This window comes from Coffea eugenioides, chromosome 9 (genome assembly GCF_003713205.1).
Source record: "Coffea eugenioides isolate CCC68of chromosome 9, Ceug_1.0, whole genome shotgun sequence".
NCBI lineage: Eukaryota > Viridiplantae > Streptophyta > Magnoliopsida > Gentianales > Rubiaceae > Coffea > Coffea eugenioides.
Genome location: NC_040043.1, coordinates 7,601,606 through 7,618,587, shown reverse-complemented (window position 1 = coordinate 7,618,587; position 16,982 = coordinate 7,601,606). Strand labels below are relative to the sequence as shown.

The window sequence follows — 16,982 nt, the reverse complement described above, 5'->3', positions numbered from 1 at the left end:
TGAAAAAAAGACCCTAATTGGACAGAGGTCTAAAAAGAAGGATTCTGTCATGATTATTGATGTTATGCAGTGATCAAAACAAAAAAGATCTTGTCAGATTGTTGATTTGTTACAGTAAAATTTGATCAAATCTGAAGCCAGGGAAGTCAAGAAATTCAAGAAGGGAAGAAAAAAAATATTTGTCAAGATAAATAAATTATTTTGAGTTGTCATGGACAGAGAATTTGTAAGTGATGAAAAATTTAAAGTTTTACGCACATTTAGTGGTGATAAAGAAAAATCTGAATGGTCAAGAATAATGCACAAATATCTTAAAAAGTGTGGTTTGGGTGAATTTCTTAAGATCAATCAAAAGAAATTAAGAGAAGGAAGGTCAGATTATTTTTCAAAATAATGCGAAAATCAATGGTTGAAAAGTATTATAAAAGACTTATCATCTCTAATCAATTGGCTTAGTGGTTTTGGTTAGATCTCTTTTATATTTTGATGATAGAATTTTCATATGAATATAATTCTAAGTCAAAAATTGGTTTGGAATGCAAAGTTAATTTAAAGAAGATGTGTTTGTTGATGATAAAGAGACTTTTGAAATTTTTGTTATGGTTGAAAATTATAATTTGCATATTTTGTTTGGGATGATTGATGAAGAAGAAATTTGTGATGGAAAAAGAAGAAAAAGAAGTTTTTGATGAGGCAAATAAAGAAGAAATTGTGGGTGCACATGAAAATAAAGAATTTGTGACTCAAGAAAAAATTTTACAAGTAGTTGAGAAAGAAAGTGAAATCATTAGTCAAAGTAAAGAGGTGATTAAAGATCGTGACAATATAGAAATTGTTAATTTTGTTGAGATTGATAAATTTTTTGAAGAGAAAAATCATGTGATGGAATTGGTTGATCTCAATTATGAAGTGGATGATTTAGTTGAAAAGTATGACACTATCAAGGTTGATGCAGTTGTCAATGTGAATCAATCAACAGAAAAATATGGTGACGTTAAGAATCTTGGTGAAAAAAATTATGATTTTTTGGTTTTGGGAGATTTTATTAGTAACATGGATGAATTGAATTATGGAGTATTAGATGAAGAATAGGTGGATATGTTTGAATTTTTTGACAAGAGTGACCAATTGAAGAAATTGCTCAAGAAGTATAAGATTCATCCACTACTACGTGTAAAAATGAAATTGAAAACCAATCATAAGTTGAGATTGAATGTTGTGTCTATCGCAATCGAGTTTTTCATGGAGATTCAAACTCGTGATAGCATTGGAGATGACAATGAAGAGTTTGGTTTAAGAGAGACAATGAAAGAAATTGAACCAAACTGTATTTAGTTTTCTAATCCTTTTAGTTAATTGTTTTAGTGTGTTGTTTGTCTAGTTTTCATATTAAATTAGGAAATTTCAAATCAGTTTCAAGTAAGTTTTGGTTTACAATTATATTTGTTTTATGAAATTTTAGAGTCTATAAATACTACCAGTCTAGTAGGTTATTAATTGAAGAGTTGACTTGAGTCTTGAAAGATAGATTTGAGAGAAAGTCTCATAATTGAGATTTGTGAGTTGTTGTGAGCGAAAGGTTATTGATATTTATAATTGAGACTTGATATTTGTTATTGTTGAGTTTTGAATTAAATAAATTATTGAGTATTTGTTCTCCTTCTTTTCCAATATATTTTTATATGTGATAAAATTGCTTTCGCTATGCACGTGATTTTTGTGTGCCAACATTTTAACTTCATTAAAATGTATATCCAAACATAATTTGTCAATGAAGGAAAAGCAAGGAAAGAAAGTAGGATCAATGGTAATTTTAACTTACCCGTTTTGTTTTCATGGGCAAAGAACATGGCAAAAAGTTACAAAGTTTTAGATGGGTTTAAACATGGGACAATTTCAGAAACTTCTCCTCAGGTTTTCGAAAGGTTTTTGACTATTTTCACTGATCTCCCTCCAGCTTTTAAAAATTACATTAATCTTCCTTGAGGTTTACTATCTTATAATAGGGATAATTTCAGAAACCTCCCTTGAGGTTTCTAACAATTTCACTGAGATCCCTTGAAGTTTAAAAAATTACACTTACCTCCCTTGATTTGATAGTTTTAATAACAAAACCTTAACATAATATTGACTTGGTCAAATTTTAAGTGAATACCCAACAATGCCCCTGTGTAATGAGTTTTAATTTACTTTTCCATACAATTATAAGATTATCTTGTATAATTATAAGGAAAAGATACCAAAATTTTCATGTTCATAACTTCTATTTGATAAACAACTATAATAATAATAATTTTATCACTATGATATGATACTTTTGATAGTATTTTATTATGGATTTAGATTTATAAGATAGATAAGAAAATGTTGAAATAATTCATTTGGAATTTATAAATTTTTTGAGCAGTGAGATCATCATAATTTAGTAGTGATTTTGGGTCATTTCTTTTTGATGTGTTGTTAATTTTAATGCCAAAAAAATAGAAAACAAAGATCAACAAAAACATTGGATTGCATAAAAAGTTAACTGATAAAAAATTTACTAGTTTGACATTTGGTTACAATAGAAACTATAAGTAATGTAGTGTTAATTCTACAGTTTTATTGGAAAAATTTTTTTTAAAAATGAATAAGAAGGAAAAAGTATGAAAAAATAATTTTTAAAAGTCATTTTAAATATAAGCATACCAAACAAGGGAATTTCATTAAAATATTTAAGGGTAGTATTGTCATTTTAAATGACGAGGGAGATATGTATAATTTTTAAAACCTCGAGGGAGCTAAATGAAATTGTCAAAAACCTCAACGAAGGTTTCTGAAATTATCCCCTTAGAATATTTAGGTCCAATTAACAATTAAAAAGTGACATTAGAACAGAGAAGATAATAAGATTTCACCATTATCGCTCATTTACTAAATTGTTTAATTAATCTAATATTTGCCCAAATACTAAAGAAAATATTAGAATTTGTTGTTTATCATCAGTAATTAAATCACATATGGTATCAAAAATAGTGTATCATTTTATATATTTTACTTATTGTAAGATCTCAATTGCACATTTCAGTTATAAATCCATTATCACACATGATTAAAAATAAATAATGAAAAAAAAATTTGTAACCAAAATATTATAAAGTGCAAGTTTTAATACCATAAAAATATCAGCAACTAACTTTAATATGTTGACAAGAATATTTATGATGTTAAAGTTTGTTCTCTATAATATTTTAGTTGCAAATTTTTTTATTATTTATTATTGATCATATTTAACAATTGGTATGTAATTAAAAAGAGTAATTTGGATCTTGTATTAAGTAAAAAATATAAAATGATATACTATTTTTTGATGTTATATGTGATTTGATCCTTAATGATAAACATCAAATTTTAGTATTTTTTTTAATGTGTGGGTTGGTATTAAATTAATTAAATGATGTAGTAGATGAGGGGCAAGAATAGAATCATATTATTTTTGCTATTTTAATATCACTTTTTAATTATTGATTGGTGCTAAATGTTACAATATAATTAATCTTAATGAATGTTATTGTAATTTTTGAAACTCATTGTAATTTTTGAAACTCAGAGGTTTCTGAAATTATTCCTAAAAACCTCGGGGGAGGTTTCTGAAATTATCCCTAAAAACAAACATTACAGAGGAAATTACAAATTGCACCAAACTTTGAGGGCCTTAAAGTACTTAACCCCATTTCTGAAGTAATCTGTCTTCTCTGCTCATTAATTTGCAGGTGTTCTCCGACTCCATTGGTCTCTCTCTAATACACGTCACTAACTATTTTCAGCGAGAGGTTAAAAATGGTAATTAATTGTAGTTAAATTAAGCAATCCAAAATTAGAGCCGGATTCTATTTCTATGGAATGTTAGATAGAATAGGGAAAGAATTGCCGTGCAAACTTGAGAGTGCCATTTATCACCTGAGGATTAAAGGGTTCCACTGCAAACTAGAAAGTTAGTAAAATTTTGATCACCTGAAGATTAAAAGATCATTGATTTTATTTCAAGATTTTTTGACCCTTTTCAGTTTATTCATTTTTCTGATCAGTTTTTACTTGTGTTTTGCAGCCTAGCTGAATATTGAAAGATGTCCATCAATGCAGATACAGATTCACCAGGTAATCTCTACTAAATGCAAGATTGATTGTATTCTTGATTCAGTTTCTTTAGAACTTTTAACAGGGAAGTTATAAACCAAGTGAAATGGTATAACTTGTACGTTTAAGGTATTTTGTTATCTTAAAATGTACCGCATTAGGCTTAAATCTTGCTTCAGGTGACACATGTATCTAATTTTAATTGTCTACGGAACATAGCTGTTAAGAGTTAAAGATGCTAGAAGTATTTCTTTTCCGTGCTAAATATGCTAGGAAGCCAGTTCATGTTGTTCCGCAGACAAAAGTTTGAAAAGAGGAAATGCTGTTTTTAAAGTTGAAACCAGACCTAAGTTTCGGAGGAGATCTAAGATGTCCAGGCCCATAGCAGGATATAAGTGATAAGCCTGCCTTTTAAGTATGCAACAGAGGCCGTATCTTATAATCTTACTGTAATGATGCTGACTTGAATAATTTGCAACATATCAGAAAGAAATGAAGAATAATCTAATTCCAGAAGCCTAGGTGCAGAGTTTCTTTTTTTTTTTTTTTGGGTTGTCTCAAATGTGGTTATAATGCCTCAAGCTACAGTAAGAAGATTTAGTGATGCAGATGTTACTGCTCTAGCTGTTTGGAAGTATGTAACTAGCTTTTCTTGTCAGCTGTATCAAGCTTTTGTCTGGGTTAGATGTATAGGATTTCAGAGTGTTGCATTGTTTTCCTTTTATTTTCTGTGGGAAGAGAGACTTGGAGAAAAGTTTTATATCTAAGCCTGTAATTATTCTCATTGCAGATATATTGAAACATCAGACTGGCAATTTTAAACATCAGATGAAGGGTGCAGCTACTACATTCCGTAATGAACATGATCCATTTGATTTTATAAGATTTTTATATGGTAGGTTTATGCTTTCTATGTTATTCTTGAATATCATTGTTGGGTCAAAAGAAATGTTGACATAGCATGGTTAACATAAGTTTTGTACCGATGAGCTTTACATCTTCAGACAAAAATTGCTAGAACCTTGTGCATTATGTTGCAAAGACATATTACTACAAAATCTGTTGCTTTTTTCATTTATTAATAGCAAGTAGCTACATGCTTTGTATGTCCATATAGTTTTTCAATTCTTTAATTTTGTGGTTGGAATTCTTTTCTTTAGTTTTGGGAAGCAAGTTTTCGGTGGGAATATAAAGGACAACTCAACAATGGAAAGCTTGAAATGAGATTTGACAATAATATTATATAGCATAAAAGTGGCTTTTAATTGGTCTGGATTATGATTTTTGTGGGTTTATCAGCCCTATCTGTCTCCATGTAACCAGATAATTGTCTAATGGATGGTGTAAGTCCTTTTTTTTGGGGGGGTAAAATAGTGCATGCATTAGTCTCACAATCCAAGCCGCAGGGAATGGTTGTTTTAGGTTACATATACTGAAATGTCTTGTATATTGGTTTGTGAAAAACAAAACGACCTCTAAACAAAAGTATGTTGAAGTGAGTGCATGAAATTTGAAAGTAGTGTAGTCTGACTGAAGCTTATAGATGAGATGGCTGTGTGGAAATGTCTAAAATTGGGGTTCTTGCTTTGAATAATTGAATTACTACCACATGTTTTAACTTTAGGTCGATGCCAAAAATTGTACAAGCATTAACAAAGTTCACGAACTTGACAAATTGAACTGTTAGTTCTGCTTGTATTGCTTGGCATCATACTAAAATATTGGTAACTGGCAGTCCTATCATATAGCACTACAATTTATCTGTATAAATGACTGGCATATTCTAGATAGAAATGTGTTACCCTTTCATTGGAAAAGTTGTTTTATATATATTGGTAGTTTTGTCCAATCTACAACCCTTTGCAGTATTCCATCGTATGGTTTTGCAGAGGGTGCTGTAGCTGGAGCCACAGCTGGTGTTGTCGTTGAATCTGTTCTGTACCCAATTGACACCATCAAAACAAGACTTCAAGCAGGTTTATTTTGTTAACACATTTTGTTGTAGTCTTGTAGATTAAAAAGTAGCTGATTAAAAAGGATCAGATGACAGTTCCACCTGTTGTTTGGTGAAGCTTTACATTGATGTATTTCTTCTTGTGAGCTGAGGTGATCTGTTTTGCTTTTCATTGTTTTATGGTAGGCAGTTCATGGTGGAGGAAAGATCATATTAAGGGGTCTTTACTCCGGATTGGCTGGAAATCTTGTTGGGGTCTTACCGTAAGTACTTATAACTGCAACTGCTGTTTTTCTTGTGCTCTACGAGAAACAGATAGATGATAATGTCATACAAATGCAGTCTAAAGTTGATTTGAGCAACCTTGATTATGTAGATTGGGTATAGAGGCTGCAATTATATTGAAGATAACTTCTTCCTGTAGATATGGCCATAATTTGATTTACTAGTTTTCTATGTGTTGTGGGAGAAGTGATGGGACATTTATATTCTTTTCCTAAGAGATATATTATGACCTACACCTATTGTAGCTGGAGAGAGACAAAGAGCCCAAACCAGTGGCAGCATGTTCTTAATCAGAGAGTCTTCAACTTGGCCTTTAAACAAGAAAAACTTCTTTGTTGTGATCCATTAAATAGTTGTCTTAATTGACTGGATCACTTCAAGAATTGGCGCCACTTAGAAATTAGATAGTCATGGCTTTATGCACAGCAGGACATTAAGGGCGCATCTTAAGTGTTTCTTGTGGTACTTCTACATGAGCTTCTCCGGGAATGTATTTTTGAATACAATTGCTTATCATGAGACTAAGTCAGATAATAGGAAACCCATTTGCAGAGTGATGTAGATGGTTTCTTCTGGAATCTCTCGAGTCTTTTTAAGATAACAAGAAGCTTATACATAAGGGAAACTAGTGAAGCTTGTAAGGTTAATGGGTAAGCTCAAGGTATCATGCAGGCTGGATGTGTTTATGTGTAATCATTTAAGCAGTCTGCCTCTTTGAATACTGTGAAGCTCTTATGACATGCATTAAAAACTGTTCACCTGGTTTGGTATGATAAGACATACTAAATTTTGAAAATAATGTATGTGCTTCGTTACTCTCCATGATTTACATGTTTGGAGGAAGCAAAATTAATATGTTATTTTTGTTGTCTTTAATTTTTGAGTCTGTGTTTTCTCCTTCTTTAGGTGCCTTTGCAAGTAATATGTGACCACAGAGGCATGAGAAAGTGGTAAATCGAGCCACAGGTTCCTTGGAAGGAGTCTAGAAGGAAGAAATATATAAAGTGGTTCTTAATGATAATTAAGAAACATTGCCTATGGTAGTCTGAAAATGGTTAACTGTGGTGCTTTCTGTTTAATATAGCCAAATTGAATTCTTGAATCCTGACATGGGAATCACTAACATTAGTTGCACAAAAAATTTAATAACTTGTTTATCTATTTATGGTGGCATTATCTGCATCTGCAAGGAAACCTGCATAATTTCTGATACTTGTGTTGTACTTTTACTTCTTGCATGAAGAAATTTGTTGAAGCTTTTTGGAGTTATAGTCTTTATGGGAATAACTTTAACTGCTTTTCATTGTTCTTAGCGAGAGTGCAGGACAAGTCTTGACATATTTTCTAACATTTTGCAGGGCATCAGCAATATTTGTTGGTGTATATGAACCCACAAAGCAAATGCTTTTGAAGAGCTTCCCTGAAAGTCTCAGCGCCTTGGCTCATTTGGTTAGTTTTGAAACTATACAATATAAAAGTGCCATCTCTTTAATGGCGTATTACAGTTGCTGCTTCTTTCTAAATTGATTTAACTGCAAATTGTTACATTGATACAACAATGAAGAAATTAAGGAGTTATCTTCCAGTAGCAGATTCTACTCTTTGATTTAAATGCCTCCTGTAGTTCCTATTGGGATGGCTAATTTGTAATTCGAACTAATCATCTTCAAGATCATAATTAACTCCTGTCTCTTTACTTTTCTGCTAACTCCATTTTTTTTTTCCTGATCCAGGAAATCTAATTATATCTGCTCAAACTTTTTCATTATTGTTTAAATACCTTTTCATTTGGGGCAAAACTAAGTGTAGATAGCTGATAGGAGTTGTCTAATAGCTTTAATTGTATTTCTATAGTGATGAAATGAGCTAAATCAAAACTTTCCTATGTCTTATTGACTGAGACAAAAAAGAAATAATTGTCTTCCATGTTTTAATTTGCAATGTTTAAAGATTTTGAATGCTTTTTCAGACAGCAGGTGCTGTGGGTGGGGTGGCATCTTCTATTGTTCGTGTTCCAACTGAGGTATTCAAAGTTGGTTATTCTGTTTTATTTATGGGTGTTGTATGAAATCCTTATCTTTTATAACTACTTAGGTTGTTAAGCAAAGGATGCAGACTGGACAATTTTCATCTGCCCCCAATGCTGTGCACTGTATTGTAGCAAAGGAGGGCTTTAGAGGCCTCTATGCTGTACGCCATGCTCTTATCTTTCAGGGTCTAAATCTTTGTTTAAGGTGCTATAGGTTTTCCATCTTTTGAAAGTCTTTTACTGCACGTTTGCCTTCACCTTTATCTTTACTATTGCAGGGATTTGGATCCTTTCTGTTACGAGACTTGCCTTTTGATGCTGTACAGTTCTGTATCTATGAGCAGCTTAGAATAGGTTATAAATTAGCGGTAAGAGATCCAAATAATTATTCTTTCATTTACTAAAGAGGCCTAATATTTTCCCGTGGAAATGAGATTTTATTTCCTACTTTGATGTAGCAGGCTTAGAAGCATCTCACAAAGTTATAAAATAGCCAAACCAGTCAACCTCTAACAAGATAAACTGAGCACATTCCCATATCTTTTGAAAAAATGAACACTATTGTTGTTCAACTGTGCCACCTGATATTTCCATCTTCTTTTTTCTGGTAATTGGTTGATCTCTGGAAAGATGGCTTGTGTAGTGTCACTTGAGTAGAAATCTATGGCTTATTTTGATAATGGATCATTAACAAGGACTAAATTTGTCATGACCATATAAAAGATTTATTGCCTTTGTTCTACAGCTTCTCAGCATCCACTCTACTTTTGAAGTATGGTTATTTATTGTTTTGCTAACTTTTTTGCAGGCTAGAAGGGATCTGAATGATCCTGAAACTGCAATGATTGGTGCTTTTGCTGGTAACTACAATCTTGTAGGATTTTGTTTTTGAAATGCATAAGGGTTTCATCAATTAATATTTTCTAGTCTTCTGCAACGCTCAATAGTGGTCAGGTTGTGAAATTTTCCTGATTAGTATGGTTACATATATTAGCTGTAGAGTTTGACTTTGTTATGTTTGTCACCGGTTGCTTTTCCGTTTAATCAATGCTTAAGAAATTGTAAGATACTGCAAAAGCAAGGTTTGAATGCTTATGAATGCTTAAGAGAGTTGACAAGACAATGCGAAATGAGAGGTCAATGCTGTTCTATCCCTTCCACATTGACAAGACGGTGAATTGACTTTCTTGGAAAAGGTATTGTAATGCTCAAACATAGCAACTGGAATGCACCTGCTAGTTGTCTCCTACCCGAAGCTGACTTAACATGGTAAATGTCGTTGAAGTTACCTTGAGATTTGTCCTAAAACAAAACTATTCTGTCTAAGTAAGATGACTACAACTTCTACATCTATGAGTATTAGTCTCTTCATATTACCAGTAAGGGACTGAATTTCATGTTTATACCTTCCTGAAAAATTAAATCAAAATTTAGGAATTATTCTGACAACTGCCCTTGGATTTAAACACTGTCCACAACACAACATTAAAGACTGAGTCAGACAGCAGAAATAATGTGACATATTCAAATTGAAATGGTTTGTACACCAGTGAAGTACAAACCACAATTAATTCTTTTGTGGTAAATGGCAAGTTGATGCACCTGCTCCTGTCTCAGATCTATCATGTCTTTGCTTGCACTTTTTAAACATCTCCTGATTAACCTTTCTAATGAAAATGAATTCATTAATAATAGACAATACCATGATCAATTTTTTTTTCCCGATACAAATTCCATGGTCACTATATTATTGTTTGTGGTTGTGATTCCTACTTCTACTCAGAGTGCTTTGATTCCAAGCTCCTGTTAATGTCGTGGTCTCCATTGCTTTTCACAACTTCAATCCCTGCTTCCTGGTCTCTTTTTTTTTTTTTTTATATAATCCACTCCATGTATGTCCATAGGTTCATCTTTATGAAAGCAGATGCACTCCATTTCACTAGCAGAACTGTCTAATTGCCTTTTCTGCAACTCTAGTTCTAGAACGGTGGGTGCATCATCAGAGGCATGTGGTTACATAGTTCAAATACAAGAGACGTTCATAAGAACCCTTGAGAACTTTCCCCATTAACCTTTTTAGCATAACGCTTATTATACTTTTACCAAAATAAAAAGCTCAAGGATCCTTTTGTTAATCTAGTTGCTGATGCTGCAATACTGCACAGGAAATCTTGCCTAATTTGCACACCATGCTGATCCAGGTATTATGCAGTCTGCATCTGACTGCAAAATTGTGATCCTTTGGTGACTAGCTGTGAATTCATTTTTAGTCATCTTACTAATACCTTTCTCAATGTATTTGAATTTGTGAATTCTACTCTTGTGGCTCACTCAATATTAAAGAATGATTAACCATGGTTCCACCTCTTCCGCATGCATATCAGTGAAACTGAACATCCAATCTTATATGGGAATCTCTTGGATTTCTTTCTTGTTAATCAACAGGTGCAATAACTGGAGCTATAACAACTCCATTGGATGTCATAAAGACTAGGTTGATGGTTCAGGTGTGCTTTAATGATTGATGCTTATGCGTTAATCCTTCATTCTTTCTTAAATACATACACATGCTTGACCTTCAGTTGTTTACCATTTTGTTAATTCTTCAGGGATCTGAAAAGCAGTATGAAGGCATCCTCCACTGTGTTGGTACTATTGTCAGAGAAGAAGGCACCTCCACTCTTTTTAAGGTGTGTCTATATGTTACACATAATATACCCTCTATCCTTGATTCACAAAGACTTTAGATATTGTTAGCCAATTTTATGTCTTTTACGTTTTCAGGATTTCTATTGATAACTCAAAAGGATATATTGATACTTTTTTGAACTGTTATTATACCTGATTAGTTTAATATGTTGATAGCCATAGAGGAAATACCATTTTCTTTCTTCTTCTCCTTCCAGTTATCTAAATTGAATTCATTTCGAACTCAAATGAAACCTTGTTCCTTACCATTTGAGTCATGGAATGAATCCGCTTCTCTAATTTTCAATCACTTGGAACTAAAGATGATGTACGAATGGAAATTTATTGGACTTGTTAGTTATAGTCACCACTATTTTGTAGGAAAGTGGATGATTCTGGTCTCATCAGCTTAAATGACGTGAGACCATTGTTTTGACTGTTATCTTGCAGGGCATAGGGCCGCGGGTGCTGTGGATAGGGATAGGCGGTTCAATATTCTTTGGTGTTCTTGAGAGGACGAAAAAGCTGCTCTCTAACAGTGGCCCAATTCACCCCAGTCCAGATTCTTTGAAGCAGGACTAACATAATACTATCAGGTTTAATTAGTTCATGAAATTTACTTCCAAAATGAGATTCGTGGCATCATGTAATAGATTTGTAGGAATTTGGTGAATTTGGTGGATTTTAGTGCAATATGAGTTCTGCCTCCTTTGGACCATGTTTCTATCAAGTAGCAGAGAACTGAGGGCCTTGTGTCTCTTTATGGAAATTTTACATAATTTTATGAACTTGATGTATATTAAGGGAGTACAGAGAACATTAGTTGAATCTTTTAGATAGAGTATTATTTGAAATAATATTTTTTGTTATTGATACGATAGATTATCCTACACTAAGGGGGCGGAGAAGGATCTAAAGAGATCTAAGGGTAATCCGGAGAGGATTGAACTACCACCGGATCAGCGCATCCGTCTGGATTTTTTAAGCAAAGTCACTTTTTAAATGTGGCAAATTGGTTGCCTCCCATCCCACCAAGCTTTAATGCATTGGTGGTGGTCACCGATCCAAAGACTGGTGGTTGTATTATTTGAAATAATTATTGTAGCACTTTTTGTGATGTGATATATATGAGATAAACAAAAGTGATTGAAAATATAAAAAGATAGATTGAAAAATACGTGTATAATATAAGTGAAATATTATTTGAAAAAATGTAATTATCCAAACAATACTTCAGGAAAAAAAGGTGTTTGGATAGGAGATTATTTGGGATAATTTTTTTTTAAGAAAAATACTGTAGTGTTTTTTTGATTTGATGTATGTAAGATAAAAAAATTGATTGAAAAATATATTGATAATACAAGTAGGTTAGTGTGTGTAAATAATGTGAAAATAAGGTGCAATCCAAATGCACCATGGAAGTGTGCAGAGGGAGAGAGATATAAGATTTAAAGAGGAGGAAAACATTGGCAGCGTACGAAGAGGCCGAGAATATAATGAGTTTGTTTGGATAAGAGTTTATTTGGATGATTTATTTGAGATATTTACTGTAGCACTTTTTGTGATGTGATGTGTGTGAGATAAAAAGGTGATTGGGAAGATAAAAAGGTGATTGGGATTTGTGAGGCAAAATTTTTTTTTCCAAATTCTCTCTATCCAAACAAACTCAATGAGTATCATCCACGTCCCAGCCAACACAAGAAAGGTTTTGACCAATAATTTTATGATTTATTCGTTTTACGAATTATATAAACCTAGACACTCAATTAGTGATTCTAATAGAACTATGCCGAGATGCTTGGTCGCCATTAAGGTCTTCCATTCATAGATTAGTATATTCTAACGAGTTGTGAGTACTGATATACGTCACATGTTACTAGATGAGGATATATGAAACTTCTATAATTGTTATTTTTATCAAAATTGCACTGCGAACCTTAGAGTTTTTCGTTCGAAAAATTAGAGCATAAGAGTTGTTGTTATTTAGTGAGTTAATCGAGTAAGGCCACAAGATCGATCAAAAGTATTCAATTAGTGCAAATTAGGCCATAAATATGGTCCTAATTTGTCAAATTGATTGTGTGTTGAAAACGAGATCAAAAAAGGATTAGAGAGAACTGTTGGTCGCTGCAAGTTATCAAGTTGAAGGATTTGATTTGTTTAGCAGTCATAGACCGGAAATTTGACAAAGGGAGAGAGGAACAACTGATGGAGGTAATTAAAATTTTCCAGCAATGATAATGGTGCAAAAAGAATTTACTAATGGTAAAAAGTTCAAAATTTTGCACACATTTAGCAGTGGCGATGAAATATTCAAATGATCAAGAATAATGAAAACATATCTCAAAAAGTGTGGTTTAAGTGATGTTTTTTAATTAAGTTTTAAAATCGTTTGCCCAAAGAAGTTCGGAAAAGGAAGTTAAGGTTATTTTTTAAAATTATGTGAAAATCAATAATTGAAGAGCTTTGCAAAAGACTTTGTCTTTGTTCTCAATCATCTCAAATTTTTATATTATGATGTTATTTATATAATGATGGAATTTTCACGTGAGTATGCTTACAAGTCAAATTTTGGTTTAGAGTGGAAGTTGGCAGGGAAAGAGAAGAAAAAACATTTGTATTAGTCTTTTTTGTCCTTGTTTTTCTTTTACAATCACAAATTCTTCATAATGTAGATCAAAATTGTCATTCTTATCAATATCTTCGTAAATGACTTCATCATCGATATACATGTCTGCATTGAGATTAATTTTCTAATTTTAAAATCAATTTTAGACCTGTAACCAGACCTATATGGAAATTCCATCGTGATATAAATGACATTTGATCTGAAAATTTGAGGTGCTCGAGATCAAGAAAAAGTATTTTGTAAAGCTCTTCAATTATTGGTTATCGCATGATTTTGAAAAATAATTTTGCCCTCCTTTTCCAAACTTCTTTGGACAAACAATTGTTGAAATTTATTTCAAGAATATCACCTAAACCACACTTGTTTAGATATCTTTTCAGTATTCTTGACCATTTGAATTTTTCACCACCACTAGAGGTCGTGGAAAATTAGTGACTTTTAGAGTGGGAAAAATCCAGTTTTCCTCCGTAAACTTTGAATTAGAAACACATTTCATCCCCAAACTTTTAAAAGCAGCACATTTAATACATGAATTAATAAATTCTGACCACATTTAGTCCAAAAATAGTAAATTGTTCAATTTGGACGAAGAAGGCTAGCATGTCTAGCACACGGCCATTAAGTAAAAACAATTTTTTAGTCAAAATCAACGATCATGTGCTAAACATGTGATCTTTTTTGTCCAAATTAAACAATTTATCGTTTTTGGACTAAATGTGACCAGAAATTATTAATTTATATACTAAATATGTTGTACCTAAAAGTTTGTAGATGAAATGTGTCTCTAGTCAAAGTTTAGGAATGAAAAATGGATTTTTTCCCTTTTAGAGTGGAAGGCAATGTGGCAATAATTCGTAACATAAGGATGTAAAATGTCAAAGATGACAAGTGTGAATGTAGAGAAGGCCTTAAAGTGGAAAGTGAAATTTGTCTAAAATCTTGTAGTAATTGACAATTGTAACATTTATATTCCCATTTCTTTTACTTTATTTTGCTCAACCTAGATACTTTCCACCGGTGGTCTGGCTCCTGTGGAGGAGGAGAATCTCCAATACCCACAAAAACCCAAATTTTGACCAATCAAGACTATCCATCTCAGCTACATTTACACTCATATCTCCACCTTATCCACTCTCTACCACTAGTCTCCTTGCTCCAAAATCTAAAAACCATCCCTCTCCACACGCCTTCTTCTCAATCTCCTATACTCTCATTCCTACCATACTCTTCTTCTCTTGCAAATCTTATTTTCATCCCACAAAAACTTAACAAAAAATCCAGCAAAATGTCTCTCACAATTCCCACAAATCTTTCTACAGCCATTGCTACACCAAAGCTGAATTCCCAGTTCAGCACAAAGCCCAGAGCTGCAACAATTGTATGCTCAGCTAATTCTCCCAACCAAAGCACATCAACCTCAGAGCAACCTTCACCACCATCACTCAAGGCATTTTCTGCAGCTCTTGCACTTTCTTCCATTCTTTTATCGGCCCCGGTGATGCCCGCCTCGGCCGACATCGCTGGCCTCACACCATGCAAGGAGTCCAAGCAATTTGCCAAGCGCGAGAAGCAAGAAATCAAGAAACTTGAGTCATCCCTGAAGCTTTATGCCCCTGATAGTGCTCCTGCTCTTGCTATTAAGGCCACTATCGAGAAGACCAAGCGCAGGTTAGTATTGCCTGCAATTTTTTTTCATTTCTTTTCACCCGTGAGCAGACCTGCAGGAAGAGTTGAAAACTGTGTTCTGAAATGTTGATTGGGTTTGCAGGTTTGATAATTATGGAAAGCAAGGGCTGTTGTGCGGATCGGATGGATTGCCTCACTTGATTGTGAGTGGAGACCAAAGACACTGGGGTGAATTTATCACCCCAGGGATTTTGTTCCTGTACATTGCTGGATGGATTGGGTGGGTAGGCAGGAGCTACTTGATTGCCATCAGGGATGAAAAGAAACCAACAGAGAAGGAGATCATCATTGATGTCCCCTTGGCCTCGAGACTCGTGTGGAGAGGATTCATCTGGCCCGTCGCCGCCTACAGAGCGTTCGTGACTGGAGATCTCATTGACCCTACTGTCTAAATCCATTATCAGGTTATTAATCTACCCTTTTCTTTTAACCATTTTTACTATAAAAGACAGAAATTACTCAGCCCTTTGTGGAAATTTGACTAGCGGTATCAACAAGAAGTTTGAAATCACAATGTTTCAACCATGAACAAGTTCACAGGATCTTGATGATGTTGGTTGCTAAGCTTGCTACTAGAAATGAGTTTCTTAGTTATCAATCCTTCTGTAAGAATAACTAAGCTTACTACTAGAAATGCAATGAAAAAAATGTCACTCATTTTTGCGGTTATGACTTTTATCAAGTGCGTTATTTGGCTGTTCTTGTATAGTTTAGGCACAGACATGGAACCCCAGGGACCGAAGATGAAGTGAAAGGCTTGAATTTTGGATCTTGCTCGGGAAAAAAAAACAGATGATGGAAAAAATCTTGTATCTGGAAGTTGTAAACTCAAATGTATCTATTCGTTTCTTTGGAGTGACACCAACCAATAGAAGATGCTTAATTTTCTTTTGGGTGATCAATCAATTCTGAGTAATGCATGTCCAGTATTTCATTTTTTTCACTTTTTTGTTTCATTTTGTTTCCCTTTTAACTCCTTTTCCCTGATTGTGATGTGATGATGAAGACATCAGAGACTAATGGGGGGAAATATATGTCGGATTCTCAACTAAACCGAAGCAATTAACCAACAGATATCTAGAAATTGTACATAGAAGAAGAACATATTCTATAATGCAAGATATACATGCCAGTAAAATGGATCAGTAGTATTCATTGCTGTACATATAAGGCATATGGGATTCACTGGGATGAATATAAGCCATCCCTTCAGCAACATCATCAGCAAAATTTCCCATCAATTTAGACAGTGAACTGAATCTTTAGACACTCGCAGCAGCACTAACCAGCATAACTTTGAATGTTTTCCTCCTCTATATGTGTGTTTGTCATGTGTCAGATGGTGGGAAAAAAAATAATGTCAGAAGATACTATCCACTTCTTCCTCTAATAACTCCACTTCTGAAATTAACTCATCAGCCAATTGAAAGCAATCTGCTATAGACAAGATGCAACTAAAAACATGTATTTTTTTTTAAAAATATATATTTCTATTGCAAATCTTCCTATCCAAACAAACTCATATATCTCTTCAAAAGATAAATGCATTTAATTACCGTTTGGATTGGTCATTTTTTCAAAAACAAGTTTTTCAA

At 33.3% G+C, this 16,982-nt stretch overlaps 2 protein-coding genes across 3 annotated transcripts; both read left to right on the top strand.

Annotated features, from left to right (window-relative positions):
- Positions 1 to 3,784: 3,784 nt before the first annotated feature.
- On the top strand, positions 3,785 to 11,900 carry LOC113782657 (S-adenosylmethionine carrier 1, chloroplastic/mitochondrial-like). Its single transcript, XM_027328532.1, has 13 exons — positions 3,785 to 3,973; positions 4,088 to 4,137; positions 4,907 to 5,011; positions 6,006 to 6,092; positions 6,261 to 6,333; positions 7,714 to 7,804; positions 8,325 to 8,378; positions 8,450 to 8,545; positions 8,663 to 8,752; positions 9,193 to 9,244; positions 10,830 to 10,891; positions 10,994 to 11,074; positions 11,523 to 11,900. Exons 2-13 carry the CDS (start codon positions 4,107 to 4,109, stop codon positions 11,652 to 11,654), a joined length of 954 nt encoding a protein of 317 aa, XP_027184333.1. The 5' UTR covers positions 3,785 to 3,973; positions 4,088 to 4,106; the 3' UTR covers positions 11,655 to 11,900.
- A 2,984-nt stretch (positions 11,901 to 14,884) lies between these two features.
- On the top strand, positions 14,885 to 16,330 carry LOC113782646 (photosystem I reaction center subunit III, chloroplastic). Of its 2 annotated transcripts, none has more exons than XM_027328518.1 (3): positions 14,885 to 15,369; positions 15,470 to 15,791; positions 16,102 to 16,330. In XM_027328518.1, exons 1-2 carry the CDS (start codon positions 14,987 to 14,989, stop codon positions 15,777 to 15,779), a joined length of 693 nt encoding a protein of 230 aa, XP_027184319.1. In that variant the 5' UTR covers positions 14,885 to 14,986; the 3' UTR covers positions 15,780 to 15,791; positions 16,102 to 16,330. The 2 variants fall into 2 exon arrangements, with proteins under 2 accessions (XP_027184319.1, XP_027184320.1); XM_027328519.1 differs by having other exon boundaries at positions 16,097 to 16,330.
- Positions 16,331 to 16,982: the final 652 nt, after the last annotated feature.

Bases quoted from the DNA above. Each gene is read 5' to 3' on its own strand.
- LOC113782657 (XM_027328532.1), top strand. From the start codon at position 4,107: ATGTCCATCAATGCAGATACAGATTCACCAG. The intron at 4,138-4,906 runs GTAATCTCTACT...TTCTCATTGCAG, and splicing joins TGCAGATACAGATTCACCAG to ATATATTGAAACATCAGACT. The intron at 5,012-6,005 runs GTAGGTTTATGC...ATGGTTTTGCAG, and splicing joins TTTTATAAGATTTTTATATG to AGGGTGCTGTAGCTGGAGCC.
- LOC113782646 (XM_027328518.1), top strand. From the start codon at position 14,987: ATGTCTCTCACAATTCCCACAAATCTTTCTACAGCCATTGCTACACCA. The intron at 15,370-15,469 runs GTTAGTATTGCC...TTGGGTTTGCAG, and splicing joins ATCGAGAAGACCAAGCGCAG to GTTTGATAATTATGGAAAGC.